Genomic DNA, 17532 nt, shown 5'->3' with positions numbered 1-17532 from the left:
CCCCCCCCCCCCCCCCCCCCCCCCCCCCCCCCCCCCCCGCCAGAGGGCGGAGACACACAATCCGAAGCACGATCCAGGCTCTGAGCTGTCAGCACAGAGCCCGACGCGGGGCTTGAACTCACGAGCTGTGAGAACATAACCTGAGCCAAAGTCATCCGCCCAACCGACTGAGCCACCTAGGAGCCCCAGGAAATCTATACTTTAAAGAGCTCTTCTATGTGGTGCTCTCTTGAGCTGGCATTTAGACTTAGTATTAATAACAAGAGTTCACTTGCACAAGTTTTAAAAGATATCTCTACACCCATCCCACCCTGCCAAGGACAGACTTGCATTTTATGTCTCAAAAACCACTTTTCACTGTAAGTCTACCTACTAGAACAATGCTTCGCTGAGGAAGTCCAAGCTGGACTTTCTCTTAATGCTTATTTCCTACATAAGCCTCACATGCCTCTTTAAAAATTAGACCTGAATAGAACATTCAGTTCCAACTGCCTAATTTGCTCCTGAAGTGTTCAGACCTTGAGCTAAAAATATCTTCAGCTTTACAATAGACCACTTTTTGTTCAACATGGTAATGGGAACCTCCATTTCCTCACCTGAAAAATGGGAACAATACCACCTACCAAGCAAGTTCACCTCAAGGACTAGAGATGAAGTATATAAAACACCTACAGCACTTTACCTGGCATATAACGGGCACTCATATTGCTTGGTAACGTATTTGAGTAATATCATTACAAATCTTTTTCCCTTTATTTTGAAACCATTTCGATTTACGGAAGAGTTACAAAAATAATGGAGAGTTGCCACTTAACAGCTCACGTAACCACAAAAAAATTATCCAAATTATGAAATTAATCCTAGCACTAACTTGGTATTAACTAAAATACAACTCCACAGTTTCCCACTAATGCCTCTTTTCTGTTCCAGGTTCTAAAAATCAGAATTCTACATTATATTTAGTTATCATGCGTCCTTAGTTTCTGCCAATACGTAACTATTCCTGTCTTACGTGACCGGTGTTTTTAAAGAGTACTAGTCGGTTACCTTGTAGAATATCCTTCAATTGGGTTTGTCTGATATATCCTAATAAATTTGACTGAGGTTCTGTAGAATTGGTAAGGCTGCTACAGAGGTATCTGGGAATTATATAATACCACTATGTGTTACTGCTAACTTTGAATCCTTACTTAAGGAGGTATCTGACAGAATTCTGCACTGTAAACTTAGGATTTTTCCCTTTATAATCACTAAATAGAGTGACTTCACCTTTTAATTTAACATCTTTGTTGACATGTGATTCACACACCTTAAAATATAACCATTTTAGGGGCGCCTGGGTGGCTCAGTCAGGTAAGCATCTGACTTTAGCTCAGGTCATGATGTCATGGCTCATCCGAGCCCCGCGTCAGGCTCTGTGCTGACAGCTCGGAGCCTGAAGCCTGCTTCCGATTCTGTGTCTCCCTCTCTCTGCCCCTCCCCTGCTTGTAGTCTGTCTCTCTTTCTCAAAAATAAACATTAAAAAAAAAAAAAAAAAAAAAAAGTTAAATTGTTCCCATCAGCTACAACTAGCAAATCCGATAAAATACCTTCGTCGAGGTGGCGGTGTGGGAGACCTGCGCCTTCGAGGAGGAGGGGCAGGAGAAGGAGAACGGCGCCTTCTGGTGGGTGGTGGGGAGGGGGTCCTCCTCCGTCTACCACTAAAAAAAAAAAAAAAAATTACAAGTTATTTGGAGTCAGCAGCATTTACAATTAAGTGATCCAGATGATATAGTTTTAATCACTGTTAACCAAAAGTGCAGTCAACTGTTCCTCTATCCCTCAGAGCAATGTTTTTCATACTAAACAGGATCATTAGCAAGGCTCTGTCTGAGAACCAGCATTTTAGAAAATCATAATTTTACTTGTTAACGGTAAATTTTGTTTTGTAAAATTTTTGTTTCAGTATATACATATGCAGAGTCTGGGTCATGATATAGAAATTCTCAACATGACACAGGGTAAAAAAAAAGTTCGAAAACACTGCCTGAAAGCATTGGAATGCACATCAGTTACCTAGGAGACTAATCTGAGTCTGTGCTCACCAGGCCCAGACTACGTATGGTCTAGCCAGTATATGCTAAAAAGGCTCTCTAGGTGATTGTTTCCTTATTAGAAACAGAACAACTGCTTTAAAACCCAGAAAAGTTCAATGTTCTAACTCAGAAATTTTAAATTTGGGGACTTATGGCCCCAGATCTGTATGTCACTGTTCCAAGTTCTCGATTTTTAAAAATGTATTTCCACTATTCAAGAGTTGGCTTACTATTAACTAAAAACACTATCTCAAAAACAAAGGATTAAAAATTGAGCACTAAAGCTATCATTGGGAGCAGTGTGGTTGAAACACAATCTTAGGAACCTTAATTCTGAGCTGTTACACACTTAACAAACACAAATGCACACATGAAAAATAAAATTGTACCAACTGGACTAACTCATAGCAATCTCCCCAGATTTATATTAAAATATACACCAAGCCAGTTTGCCATAATCACATAATGTAGTTTTCAACTTCTTGCCCAGCATAGGACTGAGGTTTCCTGTGAACCTGGAAATGTTTTCTACAGTTTACTAGTCTTGATCTCCCTTTAAAACTAAAGAGTGCTCTGTTACTAACAGAACAGAAAAAATTCTGAAATTCATTTAAATTTTATTTTCACAATTTAATTTTCAATTTCAATTTGTTTATGCCTCGTGGGGACTAAGACTTCACTTGGAACAGATTTATAATAAACTACAAAAGGCAATCTATCTAGACAGAAGAGCTTTGGATGAAATGAAATGTAGATACTGAACTACTAATTATACGAAAATACAGTAAAGGAGAAACCACTTTACTAGCGGGGTTAACCTGAGAATTACAGGACCTGGGGAGACAAGATGACCACAGTACTGATTCAACAGGTAAGCAAGATTTCAAATAGGAGAAGACATTTGGGTTTTAACTTAAAAAGAAGAAAGAAAAGTTTACAGGTGCAAACTAAGAAAATGAAGTGATATAAAGAACTCCCAATGTTATCAGTAAATATAATAACCTACTGTTGATATATGTTGATTACTGTTGATTATGTAACTTCTCTTTAAATCTAACCAGAAACTCTCATTAAAAAATTGGGACTCAGATTAGAATCTATTATGATACACTAATGGCCTGGGATATTTATTTTGTGCCTCATCTTCACTTGTAAAATGAAAGGCTCAGAGGAACCAAAAGGTCCCTTCCAGTGAGGACCTTCAATGTCCTGTTTCTATGTAGGAAAATAACCAAAAAGAACAAATAACACCATAACCAAACTAGCATAACTTAAGGAATGCCAGAAAAATCTAAAAATCGCTTAAGACTGGAGTCTTGACACCACACGGCTCTATGATCCGAAGGCTACAGAGTTCTACCTAAGCTGGTAAGGCACACATTTTAAGAGTTAAAACAAAAAGCTGATTTCTTTGAGATCAATCTATTTCAATTTTTCCGTATATACTAAAAAAAAAGAAAAAAAAATGACATAAATGCCAGGTTTAATGTATTTCCAAGATTTGGTCAAGCTTGTTCACTGTATTATTCGAAATTCTGAATCCTTAATAGATTTCATCCGCTTAATCTAACAACAGAAAGCTAGGCATTTTCTAGTGTTACTCTGAATGATGCCAAGCGAAGCTTTCAACTGCGTGCAGAAATTGAGTAGGAAAGTGTGCCCTCAAATTGCGTGAGAACCGGTTTCAGTAAGTCTCAATATGTGATGTCACTAACCCTCAAGTATGCAGGAAGACAGGTTTTATCAGAAGGGACCAGCCTGCTCTCAGAACAACCTCACTTCACTAGCCATGCTGGTAATGAAGACAAGAAATAGAGATGTGATGCCAACCTCTTAATACTATGATCAATGTACCTCGTTACCCTTTAAGTTGAGGAGTGTTCGATCCCAGAGACACTCCCAGGGACACGTGTTTCAAACATGGAAAATGTTACTTTGTCAAAATTTAAACTTAACATAGGAAATAAAAAAAAAAAAAAAAAAAAACAGGCTGTATGTCCCCTCTTAAAAATACAGTAACTACTGAGATGCCTGGCTGGCTCAGTCAGTGGAGCGTGTGACTCTTGATCAAGGGGTTGTGGTCAAGCCCCGTGTTGAGTGTAGAGATTATTTAAAAAAATAAAATCTTAAAAATAAACAGAATAAATACTGAAGCATGATTCCAAAGAATTCTTCCTCCATCTTTAAATCCTGGACACCTGATAGCCAATTTCTAACATCACTAAAACTCGAGGCCTTTTTAAAGAGGAAAACCAAAACACCCTAGAGCAGGATAATAAACATCAGTGTTGCGGAGAAATTGCTTTCTAATATAGAAAGTAGTTCCCGAACAGGTGGAAAAAAGAAATCTTACCACTAACCTGATTTTGTAAAGCAACTTTTTAGCTGCTGTACTAGACTTTTCACAGAAGTCAGGGGTAATTGTGGCTGGAAACCGAATACCTTAGCATCTAAGTTTATCTTTCTCTTAAAGGTTTTTTATTTTTTATTGTCAAGTATTCTGCAGCACAAATACACTACTTTGTTCCATCGCAAACATTGCTGACTAGTTCCTAAGAATCTTTCCAAGAGAACTCTTACTAACTGAGACTACCTAAAACAAAACAGTTTCAAAAAGCGAGCCATAAATAGGACAATGTGATCATTTCAGGAAAGATACTCAGAAATTCAGCGGCAGCTTAAGACCCCCCCTTCCCCCCAAGCAGAAGACCAGTGAAGACAGTATAATGGTATAATGCCAACAGCACAGGTCGAAGATCTGGCTTTGTCACTTTACTTACTACCCTAACAAACTCATTTTACCACTTCTGGGCCTGTTTTCTTTTTCTCACTTAATGGGATAAGCTACAATTAGAGATTTCTATTTCTATTTATTAAGCTCTAAAATGTTACGTTTTACAATCCCACAGATACTTGATCAAAAAGGTTCAATAAAAATATGCAACCTACTTTCCTACTGTGGGAAACACTCAACAGAGCCAGAGCCTCACTTTCATCTTTAGTCTTTCTAGTCTTTCCCAAATTTTTCTTGTCTACCCTAAAGTCATCACAAAGTCCCTCCCCACTAAATCTAAGGAGCAATTTTTGTTATCCTATCTCTTGGAAAATATCCAAGTACTGTAACTGCACAAAAATCTAAGCTCAAATGGTACTCTAAAATGAACACTGTGACGGGGGCGCCTGGGTGGCGCAGTCGGTTAAGCGTCCGACTTCAGCCAGGTCACGATCTCGCGGTCCGGGTCACGATCTCGGGGTCCGTGAGTTCGAGCCCCGCGTCAGGCTCTGGGCTGATGGCTCAGAGCCTGGAGCCTGTTTCCGATTCTGTGTCTCCCTCTCTCTCTGCCCCTCCCCCGTTCATGCTCTGTCTCTCTCTGTCCCCAAAATAAATAAAAACGTTGAAAAAAAAATTTTTTTAAATGAACACCGTGTAAGTCTATCATTAATTTCACATGTAAAGAAATATACTTTTAATGAACTTAAACATCTGAGGAACTTCTCCACAACCATACCCACTGTATACCTAGGAATGGCATCAGGTTACCTAAACAGCAAATTAAGTCACTAAAACTTTGACATGTAACCCTAATTTACAAAGTAGCGTCTAACCAACCTTTTAGTCATTGGCGATTGCCATCGCTTTCCCATTTGCATCCTGAGAGCAGTGGAGAAAAACAAAGGTCAAGAATTCCATTCACCAAATTATTTACTTCAATGGAGTTAAGTATCACTAATGAAGATTCATTTTTTTTTTTTACATGTTCAAAGATATTCAGAAGTTAACGCTATGATTTAACTGATCTAGTCATGCAGACATATGACATGGTGGTACAAAACTTAACATCTCATTACTAGTAGTAACCACCAAATAAAGCAAAGAAAAATTCCAAAACCTCCCAAATCTGACCACCTCCTTCTAGGAGCCCTTGAAATGAAGGAATTAACCAATTTCTAAAATAAACCTGTAGCCCATCCCATAAGTTACGAAGTTTCATCACAATTACACAGAACACCAGTGAAGACTACTGAAGAAAAGACATTACCGAGGGGAAGTCTCTTTCTGGCGCTTTCGAGGTGATGGAGAGGCACTCCGGGAAGGGGAATGTCTCCGCCGCCTGCCTACCTCACCATTCTTCACATGGGACCTTTTGGGTCGCTCATCTTCTGAGGAAGAAGAGGAGCCAGAATCTATAATTACACAATAAAGAAAAAACCACATTACACCTATGCTTAAGAGTCTGCCCACATTTTCTGAATCTAAGTAGATAGGAGTGTCCAAATTAGCAAGTTAAGTCCCTAATGTAGCAAGCACGTATGTAAGCCATCAGTTCTAAACAAAGGTTACTATCAATATATGGTCAATGACTTGAAAGCCAAGCATAAACATATATTATTATACAATCATATAAATCATTCCCATAGCACACTCCAACAAGACATAAGCGTCCCTTAAGAATCTAGTGATCTGCCAAATAATTAAGCTTAAAAAGCATTTCAAGTGGGGCACCTGGGTGGCTTAGTCAGTTGAGCATCTGATTCTTGATTTTGGCTCAGGTCATGATCTCATGGTTTGTGAGTTCAAGTCCTGCCATCGGGGATCTCTCTGCTTGGGATTCTCTCTCTCCCTCTCTCTCTGCCCCTTCCCCACTCATGTGCTCTCTCAAAATTAACAAACATTAAAAAAAGCACTTCAAGCAATTACTTGATTCTTTTACTTTAAGCACTTATTTTTAATTTTTAATGTTTATTCATTTTTGAGAGAGACATAGTGTGAGTGGGGGAGGGGCAGAGAGAGAGGGAGACACAGAATCTGAGGCAGGCTCCAGGCTCTGAGTTGTCAGCACAGAACCTGACGTGGGGCTCAAACCCATGAACTGTGAGATCATGACCTGAGCTGATGTTGGATACTTAACCAACTGAGCCACCCAGGTGCCCTGAGCACTTATTAAAAAAAAAAAAAAAAAAAAAAAAAAATTTTTTTTTAAGGCACTTTTAAAGCTACTGAAAGTCATCTTAGGGTCTGAAGAACATATTTCCACATCCCTAGCACTTATCATACAAACAACAAAAAAAAATGTATGTAACAAGCCTTTCCTTACAGGCCTGGTAGCAAACGTCCAGGACTGCAAAGAGAAAAACTTCCAACTGTTTGCACAGGGTTTCCTGAACTTAAAATAACAATTATTCCCAAATATCAAAACTTACATTTGAAGTAAAGTCCCAAGCACCAAAAAACACCCAAGACCTACATGCATTTTAAAACCTTTCTATGATTAACTTCATGTTAAAAGAACTGCAAAAGCTCTATGGCTTTTAACAGACCCAATGCCGCTGTGGGGTGTTTTTGTCTCTATCTTATAACTGAAAAGCAAAAATAGCACATCTAGACTTGGTCACAAAGACCCACTGAGCTAATATAATTAATTTTTATTAATTAAATAACAAATATTACTCATTACACACAGAAAAACCCAGAAACAACCTAAATGTCTAAGTAGGTGACTGACTCAATAAATCACAGTATGTTATTATAATAAAAAAAGTTTTGGTGATTTAAAAAATTAGATCTATGAACAGGGAAAAATATCTCTATTAAGTTAAAAAGGGAGGCAACATAATCTAAAGTTTGAGCTTACGTACTTTTTTTGTTGTTTTGTTTTTTTGCCTATTTTTTTAAATGTTTATTTTTGAAAAGAGACAGAGTGTGAGTGGGGGAGGGACAGAGAGAGAGAGGGAGACACAGAATCCAAAGCAGGCTCCGGGCTCTGACCTGTCAGCCCAGAGCTGATGTGGGGCTCGAACCCACAAACTGTGAGATCATAACCTGAGCCGAAGTTGGGTCGCTTAACCGATTGAGCCACCCACGTGCCCGTTTTTTGCCAATTTAAACCACAGATCCGCATACGTGGCACAGAAAATTTCTGAACGAAGACTTTAGAGAGGGGCACCTGGGTGGCTCAGTCAGTTGAGCGTCTGACTCTTAATTTCAGCTCAGGTCATGATCTCGAGGTTCATGGGTTCGAGCCCTGCCTCACCCTCTGTGCTGACAACGTAGAGCCTACTTTGGATCCTCTGTTGCACCTCTCTCTGCCCCATTTACGCATGCAGGCGTACTCTCTCTCTCAAAAATAAACAAACATTAAAAAAAAAAAAAAAAAAAAGCTTTAAGGAGTAACACTAGAGATTGGGAAAAGAAATCCACTTTTCCTGGGCACCTGGGTGGCTCAGTTGGTCAAGCATCTGACTTCAGCTCAGGTCATGATCTTACAGTTTGTGGGTATGAGCCCCACATTGGGCTCTGTGCTGACAGCTTAAAGCCTGCTTTGAATTCTGTGTCTCCCTCTCTCTCTCTGCCCCTTCCTTGCTCATGCTGTCTCTCTCTCTCAAAAATAAATAAAAATGTTTAAAAACATTAAAAAAAAATCTACTTTCCCAAATTTTATACCTCTGTTTTTACTTTTGTACTATAAAGGTCTACTATGTTCATAACAACTTAAAAGAAAATTAAACTTTAAGACTGAAAACTAAAAACCAAAAACTAATACTTCCTCCCCTTAAAGAGATTTCCATGTAAGCACATATTTTTCCTAAGTACACTCACTACACTGATGGATATTTATATTTTAAGTAGTTTTCATCAGGAAATACAGGTAGAAAACAGATGAATCCATGTCCATACCAGATGAAGACTGCTGGTTCTGTCGTCTGTACTGACGTCTCTGCTGCACAGAATCTGCTGCAGCCATTTTGCCACCTTTCTCTTCTTCTGAAAGATGGATGCATTTAGAAAAGTGTTTCTTTAGTTACACATACAGAACACGTAACATACTTGAAATGGAAAATGGTCTCTTACACTTTTATCCGATTGGGTCAAGCAATACAACCACACACACACACACACACACTTTTTAACAACAACCACAAAAAGCTTAAAATCCCAATTTAAAATGCTGACTTTAAGGGTGCCTGGGTGGTTGAACATCCAACTTTGGCTCAGGTCATGATCTCATGGCCTGTGGGTTCGAGCCCGTCTGGCTTTGTGCTGACAGCTCAGAGCCTGGAGACTGCTTCGAATTCTGTGTCTCCCCATCTCTGTCCCTCCCCCACTCACACTCTCTCTCTCTCTCTCTCTCAAAAATAAACATTAAAAATACAAACAAATAAATAAAAATAAATAAAAGCTGACTTTAGACTATGTTCACTAAATATAATAGAAATAAACTTATTTACTATAGGTCAAGTTAAGCACTAAGAACTTTATAAGCATTATTTCAGTTAATTGTCAAAAGCCTAAAGGATGATACTGTTACCTGCATTTCAGATTTAAGAAATGAGACTCAAATAAATTAAGTAATTAAACAAAAAAAGTAGTTAAGATGTGGGGCACCTGGGTGGCTCTGTGGGTTAAGCCTCTGACTTCAGCTCAGGTCATGATCTCACGGTTTGTGAGTTCAAGCCCCACGTCAGGCTCTGTGCTGACAGCTCAGAGCCTGGAGCCTGCTTCGGACTGTGTGTCTCCTTCTCTCTCTGCCCCTCCCCAACTTGTGCTCTTTCTCTCTATATCTCTCAAAAAATAAATAAATGTAAAAAAAAAAAAAAAAAATTAAAAAAAAAAAGTAGTTAAGTAGTGAAGCTGGGGATTCAACCCAGGTTGGTCTGACTTCAGAACCCTAGCTCTTAACCACTAAGTCATATTCTATAATTAATCTTTAACCAGAGGGGCTGACCAAATGTGCAAAAAATATAATTCGGCTCAAACAAAAAAACACACGAAAACTTACCCGATTCAGATAACTCTACTTTTCTAGGCTTAGGTGCTGGTGAAGGGGACTCTCTTTTCTCAGTACCTTTGTGTTTTGTCACTAAAAATAATGAGAAAAAAAACCACCTTACATATAAGGAATAGCAAAACAACAAAAAACAAAGCTACCTCACAAGACACTGTCTTAATGGCAGAAAGACTATTCTTATAAAGAATTTATTGCTAATTACATAATTCCACGAGATCTTGTCATTATCTCAACACTACCTGAAGGGAAGCAAGCATTTTTAGACGTTTGGTGAAAAGCTTAAAAGGTTCCATAATGATTTTTGAATCTTAAGATTCTCCCAAGAGAAATGCCAGTTAAGAGAAATCAGGAGTTGCTGTTTCTCAGCAACAAAAGCTCTGCATAGAAGATCTGTGTAACCTTCAACTCAATAAACCTCTGGGTTCCACCCCACAACCTAAATCACAGGCGCTCAACTACACAGGCCCCATCAGCACAAGAGCTTTCAAGCATCTGCTATAGGTGGGTTCAGAAAAGTAGTAAAAAATGATACATGGTTAAGAAATAAGATTTGATGAAATCTTCAGGGAAAGAAATTTGTTCCGGAGAAGAGGGAGGAGTTGGCTACCAAGAGACTAAAGACTCTATGTAGAAATACAACCTTCATAATAGCATGAGGGATTTAAACTACCTATAAAAAAAGTAAGCCCTCACAATAACAAAAATAATTAAACACTATGGCTGAAGGATTCTTGCCAAAGCTTAAAAAGGGGGGAGGGGGCAGGAGCTCTGAAATATACCTAAGGTAGTAAGAGAGCTGTGAGCACCTTATAAGTAACCCAACCTCTCTTTTCCAAGTTGCATGGAAAATTATTATGCAACAATCTTTTGTATGCTTGCTGTATTAAGTAGTTGTTGCTGTTGCTAGTAATACCGCCTCCCCCCACCCCCCTGCCCAATTTACAAGAGGAGAAATGTGAGGCTTAAAAAGCAGTAACTTCAACCACAGTCACATAGATAATTAAAGTGAACTAGGATCTGAACCCAAGACTCTATTTCTAGAGCATAGGCTTTAATTTCCACCAATTTATAATTTCCGCCCTATTTATAATATCCGTCCATGCCTTCAACTAAAATCAAAAGTATACACAGATATAACCAGTAAGCTTACCACAGATTAACCTGAAATATCATTTGAGAGCATCCTGCTAAAAACTAAATTTGAAGACAGATATGATCCCCTAAGGACCCTCATATCTGTTTTGTTTGACTAAAGCAATTACCATGGGATGTTGACCTAGAATGCAAATATATTTCATTTAACACTCTTCTTCAGAATGCTGTAAAGGCTTAGTCTAAGGGGCAGTAACTTAGAGAGCTAGTGATCTAAAACAGAAAGCTCATCTTTGCTAAAGTACTGAAACTGAAGAATTTACCACAATACTTCAAAAATGATCTGCATTTTACTAATTATTCTAACTAGTGTTTTGGACAAACTACTGGATTGGGTAAAAAATGGTTAATATCTAATCAGTTATCATGAAATATAGCAGCAAGGGGTGCTTAAGTGGCTCAGTCAAGGCATCTGACTCTTGATTGCAGATCATGATCTCATGGTTCAAGAGTTCAAGACCCATGGCCAGGCTCTGTGCTGGCAATGTGGAGCCTGCTTGAGATTCTCTCTCTCCTTCTCTCTCTGCCCCTCCCTGCTCACTCGCTCTCCATCTAAATAAATAAACTTAAAAAAATATTTAAAAAGGGGGTGCCTGGGTGGCTCAGTTGGTTAAGTGTCCCGACTTTGGCTCAGGTCACGATCCTGCAGTTCACAAGTTCGAGCCCCATGTTGGGCTTTGTGATGACAGCTTGGAATCTGGAGCCTGCTCCAAATTCTGTGTCTCTCACTATCTCTGCCCTTCCCCCGCTCGCGCATGTGTGCATGTGTGTGTGCACGCTCTCTTGCAAAAATAAACATAAAAAAATTATTAAAAAATACTTTAAAAACCACAGCAGCAAAAGTGTACTCAAAACGTGTGCTTTTAAATAAAACTTTTAAGGACTTGAGGCTATTTTTCTGGTCTGTATTCTCCACTTCAAAGTGTCAGTTAATCTTCAATTCTTGAAAAATTATTAGAGGCATCCAGTTACTTATACCCCCCACCATGTCTAAGTTACTTCCTAAAAGAACTGGGTTCTAAAATGTGTTTAGAAGCTGTCTAAATGTCAGAATGCATTTTCCCCTATGATACACTAAAAATGTGGTTATATCTGCAAGATAGTTGGCAAATGCCAACTGAATAAACACCACTGAACTAGAACATACACATTTTTCCCCCACAGAAATACACATTTGGAGTTTTATCTTGATCCAATCTCTTTAGCTAATGGTTTAAAGTCTATTATCAATATATTCATACCATTAAAATAAGTATCTATTATATATGCCTACGCTGGCTTAATATGACTGAATCATTGCATTATTAACATAGTTAATGTTTCATCAGAGTTTGTTGATCTAAAGAAGATCTGATAGTTTATTATGTTAATGTTTTATTTTTAGTATTCAAGGGGCAAAATCATTCTAGCATAAAGTCAGAAATCTTCTAAGTCAACTGTAAAACCAGAACTTTAAGTTTACTTCAATAGTCCTATTAATTATTAATCTCCCAGACTTGTCCAAAAGATCACTTGTAAAGTTACTGTTACTAGAACTGGTAAAATAATTTTGTCTGCAGAATACAGTTTATATAGCTAAATGGATCTCATCCTAAAATCACAATAGATATAGATCCTCTGTAAACATATTTCATTAAATATCTCACTGATTTCAACACACTGCTTTATGTACTAAGATAATGCCAGTTTAACTAACATGCCACTGATTACAAAATGCTTCCTGAAGACCCTTTCGGATGGGACTGTACAATGTACTCCACAAATTATTCACCTTTAAATTCCCCAAAATACTTTGCCTGCCTCCCTCCCACTCCATTTGCTCAATATTAAAAGTCCCAATTGGTAACTACTACAGTAAAATCTATTATATTTCAATGGTGTCACTGATCTTATAAGCAGTGGAGTGTTGCAAGAAAGGAATTTCTGAAATCATCCTACCAGGTACAGAATCTAAAGTTAAAGTTGCACCTTGCCCTCCATCTCCCCACTCCAGACATCAAAACAAGCTTTTTGAGGTAGGAAAGCTGGGCAAAGTATACATTTTTCAACTGGGAAATGAGAACCCAAATTTTAGACCTGGCTGGTTGACTCTGACCAAATCACTTAACCCGAGAACCTGTTTCTTGATGACAATCTCAAAAATCTGTTCTACCTCTGAAATTTCATCACTGGGGACTGGGATCGTTTTACCATAAAAAGTTACCTCCAAGTAGTCAGAGCCAAATTCAGCTTCAGGACACGAGGCAGTCTCTGACTCTACTGCCCACAGTGCCTTTCTTTGGTTGTGTTTTGTTTGCACATGGAAGACCTGCCCCAGAATCCATAGGAACATAACTAGCTCTTCGTCTTCACCAGGACTTATTTTATTTCTCTCCAACGTGCGTATCTACCATGAATTTTTTTTTTTTTTTTTTAAGTACTGGCCCACTCCCTTGACAATGTATCCGGACACAAGAGGTTAGTGCCTATGCCCTCTGCAAAAAGTGAACTCTTATCTACTTTAACAAAGACTCAATCCTCCCGTTCAGATACTTTTATTACTCTTTGGCTATATCATACCTTGCTATGTTTTTTGCAAAGGAACAGGTGCGAACTTTTATAATACTTTTTCACTAGAGAGCTTTCTGGCTCCAAAGGAAGGACAAAAAAATATGCAGAAGTACAAATACTTAACATACTGGACACAGTTGCTAGAAACCACTGAAATTTTCCTATTTGTCATCCTTGTCAAAAAGGTACGAACTGAAGGTAATACGGGACACGAGGTTATGAAAATAAGTGATCCTAAGGCCCCCTCCCATACTTAAATTAGGTCTAAACCTGGAAGACTCAAATGTTTTTCTGTTCTTATCCAGGTGTCCGTCTAGGTCTAAAGAGCCAAAGCAACAAAAATGACCATAGAATAATTAATTACCCAATTAAGATTCAGAAAATAATCTACACATTACTTGTTATAGGTGACAGCATTACCTGCCAGTTCCCCTGTCACTCTGCTAGCTTGTCTATGCCTCAAAGTCAAAATTTTGCCCATCCCCATTTTCTTTGTTCTAACCTGAAAATTTAGATGTGATCAGAGCAAGCCCAGTATATGTTAACCTACAGGCTGCTTCTTAAAGATCAATTACTACAGCAGCTTTTAGGATTTCCCCTGCCCCACTACTCACCCTTCAGGCTATCATCTCAGCCCTCAGCACCAGAGGCCCAATTCAAATAGATCCTACCGCCTTTCTCCATGTGTATTTAACCCAAAGGAACAAACCCCAATACACCACAACCTTCACTCAGACTAATACGGCATTCTACTTGCCTGGCCAGATCACAGATCATAAATTCCTCAGAAATCAATCTGCAGAATAAAGCAAGGACAACACTCAGAAGAACCCTGCCTGGAGCCTAAATTAAAAAACAAATAGGCTTTTAAGGGGACACCATGTTCTTCCCTAGCGAGCACAATGTGGCCAAGAAAGAACTCAAACAGAATATGGAGTCCTCAAATAAGATATCAAACAAAAAAATCTTCAGGGGAAAAAAATTAACTGGTCTCATAGTAATAAAATGATCCCTTATCATGACAACAGGGACTTTGATAAGCTCCCCCAACTCGGCCCACGGCTGCTAATGAATGTATTTCTCCACCTACTCAATGCCAAAGGCAACTGCTAAAAACAAGTTTACACATAAACTCTGTTTCAACAAACCCCAAGAACTTAAAGAGGAAAGGGTGAAAAGCAAATTTACAAAGAAATCACATGCAAATATCGGGGCTGGTAATGTATTTCTCCACTTACTCAATGCCAGAGGGCAACTGCTAAAAACAAGTTTACACATAAACTCTGCTTCAGCAAACCCCAAGAACTCAAAGAGGAAAGAAAAGGTGAAAAGCAAATTTACAAAGAATATCACCCACAAATGTTACCCAGCTCCTTCTTACCGTGAAGGGGGAAGGGGCAGGAGCGACAACTGACTAGGCACTTTGTAGCCAAACAGAGAAAGAACGAACATACACTGTTTTCGTGTGTTTGATTTTTACCTTTACCTGAAGTTCTCCCTGGAGAGACAGAAACACGACTTTTTCTTGTACGGTTTGACTGCTGGGGTGTTGGGGAATGACGAGTTTTTGGCGGTGGAGTTGCTGGAGGTGATGGCCTATGCCTTCGCCTCGGAGGACTTGCTGAAGGAGATAACCTACGAGTTTTCCGAGGGGGGCTGGATGTCCTCTTAGGAGGCTTCTTTGGCGGTGACCGGGAACGAGACGAAGAAGATGACGAACTACTTCCAGACAAGGACGCTGATGAACGCCTTCTTCTGTGGAATAAAGGATTCACGTTCGTTAACCGCATACTTGTCAAAAACGACCTTACAGGTATGTACAGTTTACACAAAAACAGCTATTTTTATCCAACTTTTGAGTTTATGTAGCTAAGCACATAATTAAGTTTAAAAAAAAAAATGGGAAACAAAACCATGACCTAGGACAGGAAACAGCTAGTTCTGAGACTAAATATTAGTAACTTATTCTGATGAATGCTTCTGTTTGAGTTGTCTGTCCAGTTATAAAACATGTCATGTTGAAAGCTATAATACAGTAACTAGCCAGTCTCTTTCTTCCTTAGGAGTGGTATCATTGTTTGGAGTTTGCATACAAAATTTGGGTGGCGAAGTATTTTCCGTTTAAGAGCACAAAGTCGAACAACCTTTAGGCTGCGTTTTTAAAAAAAGATGTGCAGCAGTTAGGAATTCATTTAGCTACATAAACTTAGAAGCAGGGGCCTCTCGAATTCTGCGGCAAAAACTGTGGTAAGTTCTGTTGCAATTATGTGTACCTGCAGAATTCACCTTTGGCAGAAGAATTCCTGAGAACCTGAAAAAAAGAAACCCTACCTTAAGTGTGAGATAAAAGCTGGCTGAAAGGGAATCTTACACAATCTGCAAAATATTTTGACTGCTAAATGGCTCAGTAAGCACAATTAAGACACGCTGTTTGCAAAACTCCAATATAAGAAATAGCTGTTTCCACTAATCTCGTACTAGAGAGCACCGGCATTAATTTTCTCCTAGAAAAGAATATAACCAATTTTAGAAAAGTGGGGTGCCTAATCAACTGACCATTTACATCATCAGTCTCATTTATCAGCAGTAACATCAAGTCTATCATTTTTAGCAGTAGTCATAAAGAGTTCACAACAACCACCTCGTCCCCCCAAATATTTTCTTTTAAAACAATATGGGACTCCGAAAAACCCGACTACAGAAACAAACAACTATGGACCTTATTATTTCCCCCTTTTCTCCAAGTGGATTCATTTTCCCGCAAATAACTTAAAGACTCAAACACAAAAAACTTCTGTGCTAACTATAATCTGAAATGCAATCATCACAGCTCTTTCCAAGGAGGTCAAGAAGGCAGAAAACTCTATCGGTGCACCAAACCAAACCTCTACTTTGGGCAGATTTAGCAACAATCTTTTTGTTAAAAGGGATAGACCCAAATGTTCTGCCTTATGCCAATTTTAAAATGACTCTTTAAAAAAGAACACTGGTACTGACAGGGTTAGTTTTCTGACTGATCTCTTCAAAAATGACTAGATGCCAAACTGCTAAAAATGGCTATATCCATGGAATAGGATTATGGGTAATTTTCAACTTATTTGTTTGAAATTTTATAAGCACTCATTTCTGTAATGGGAAAAACACACTTCAAACAAAAATGTAATGCAAATAGGTTATTCTAATATTGGTGAAAGTAGCTTACTGGCTCTGTAGTTATCTGCTTTTTAGAAGCCAGTGATAATTTAAATCCAAGGAAAGTGAGAGGGCCGCAGATTCCCTCATTGCTAGGAGATCTGGGTGGGGTCTCAAAGGGTAAAAGTTAACGTCAAGTATCAGTAAAATGTGAATTTCTTGTTTCCCACCCCCAACACTGCACTAGCGTGGTTTTTGTGACATAATTAAACCTCAAATGAGAGGCTCTTTAGGCATCACCTTGTAACACTCCTGAGCTTTCTTCAGGGGAACACAAATACAAACATGAGCCTAAAGCTAACACGTGCTGCATTTTCATATACGGACACTTCCAAATAAAAAAAAAAAAAAAAAAGAAGAAGAAGGAGGAGGAAAAGAAAATAAAGGAAAAAGTATAAGAAAAAAGAAAACCCTCACCGTCTCACTGGAGATCTACTTCTTCTATGCCTGGGTGGAGGTGGCATCCGTCTTGGTGGAGTTCTTCTTCGAGGAGATGGCCGCCTTCTCGGGCTTGGCCGCCTTCTCGGGGAGTATGATCTGCCATAACAAACAGAATTAGGGCCTGAGTAAACAAGAACAAGGAACCAAGTCCCTGAGACAGCTTTCTCAACACGTACATTTTAAAAACCGACTTCGAAGGATTCGATTTTCCATTTATGTAGAGATTTTTATGGCAAAGAGTGTGCACACAAATTTCTACAGCACACAAAAGTGACCTCAAATTCTCTCTGTAGGTCCAAAGAATAACATTTGTACTAATTAAATGCTCTCTACTG

At 38.8% G+C, this 17532-nt stretch overlaps 1 protein-coding gene across 1 annotated transcript in view; it reads right to left on the bottom strand.

Moving 5' to 3' along the window:
- SRRM1 (serine and arginine repetitive matrix 1) overlaps positions 1-17532 on the bottom strand; it is a 31894-nt gene that overhangs the window by 5443 nt on the left and 8919 nt on the right. The window contains 7 exon segments of the mRNA XM_040465146.1: positions 1590-1700; positions 5686-5727; positions 6116-6260; positions 8752-8838; positions 9854-9934; positions 15051-15319; positions 17174-17293. Of these exon segments, the coding sequence (XP_040321080.1) occupies positions 1590-1700; positions 5686-5727; positions 6116-6260; positions 8752-8838; positions 9854-9934; positions 15051-15319; positions 17174-17293 (855 nt within the window).

The sequence above is a fragment of the Herpailurus yagouaroundi genome, unplaced genomic scaffold, assembly GCF_014898765.1.
Source record: "Herpailurus yagouaroundi ecotype Mexico unplaced genomic scaffold, PumYag 77, whole genome shotgun sequence".
Taxonomy (NCBI): domain Eukaryota; kingdom Metazoa; phylum Chordata; class Mammalia; order Carnivora; family Felidae; genus Herpailurus; species Herpailurus yagouaroundi.
This window is presented reverse-complemented; position numbering and strand designations above follow the sequence as displayed.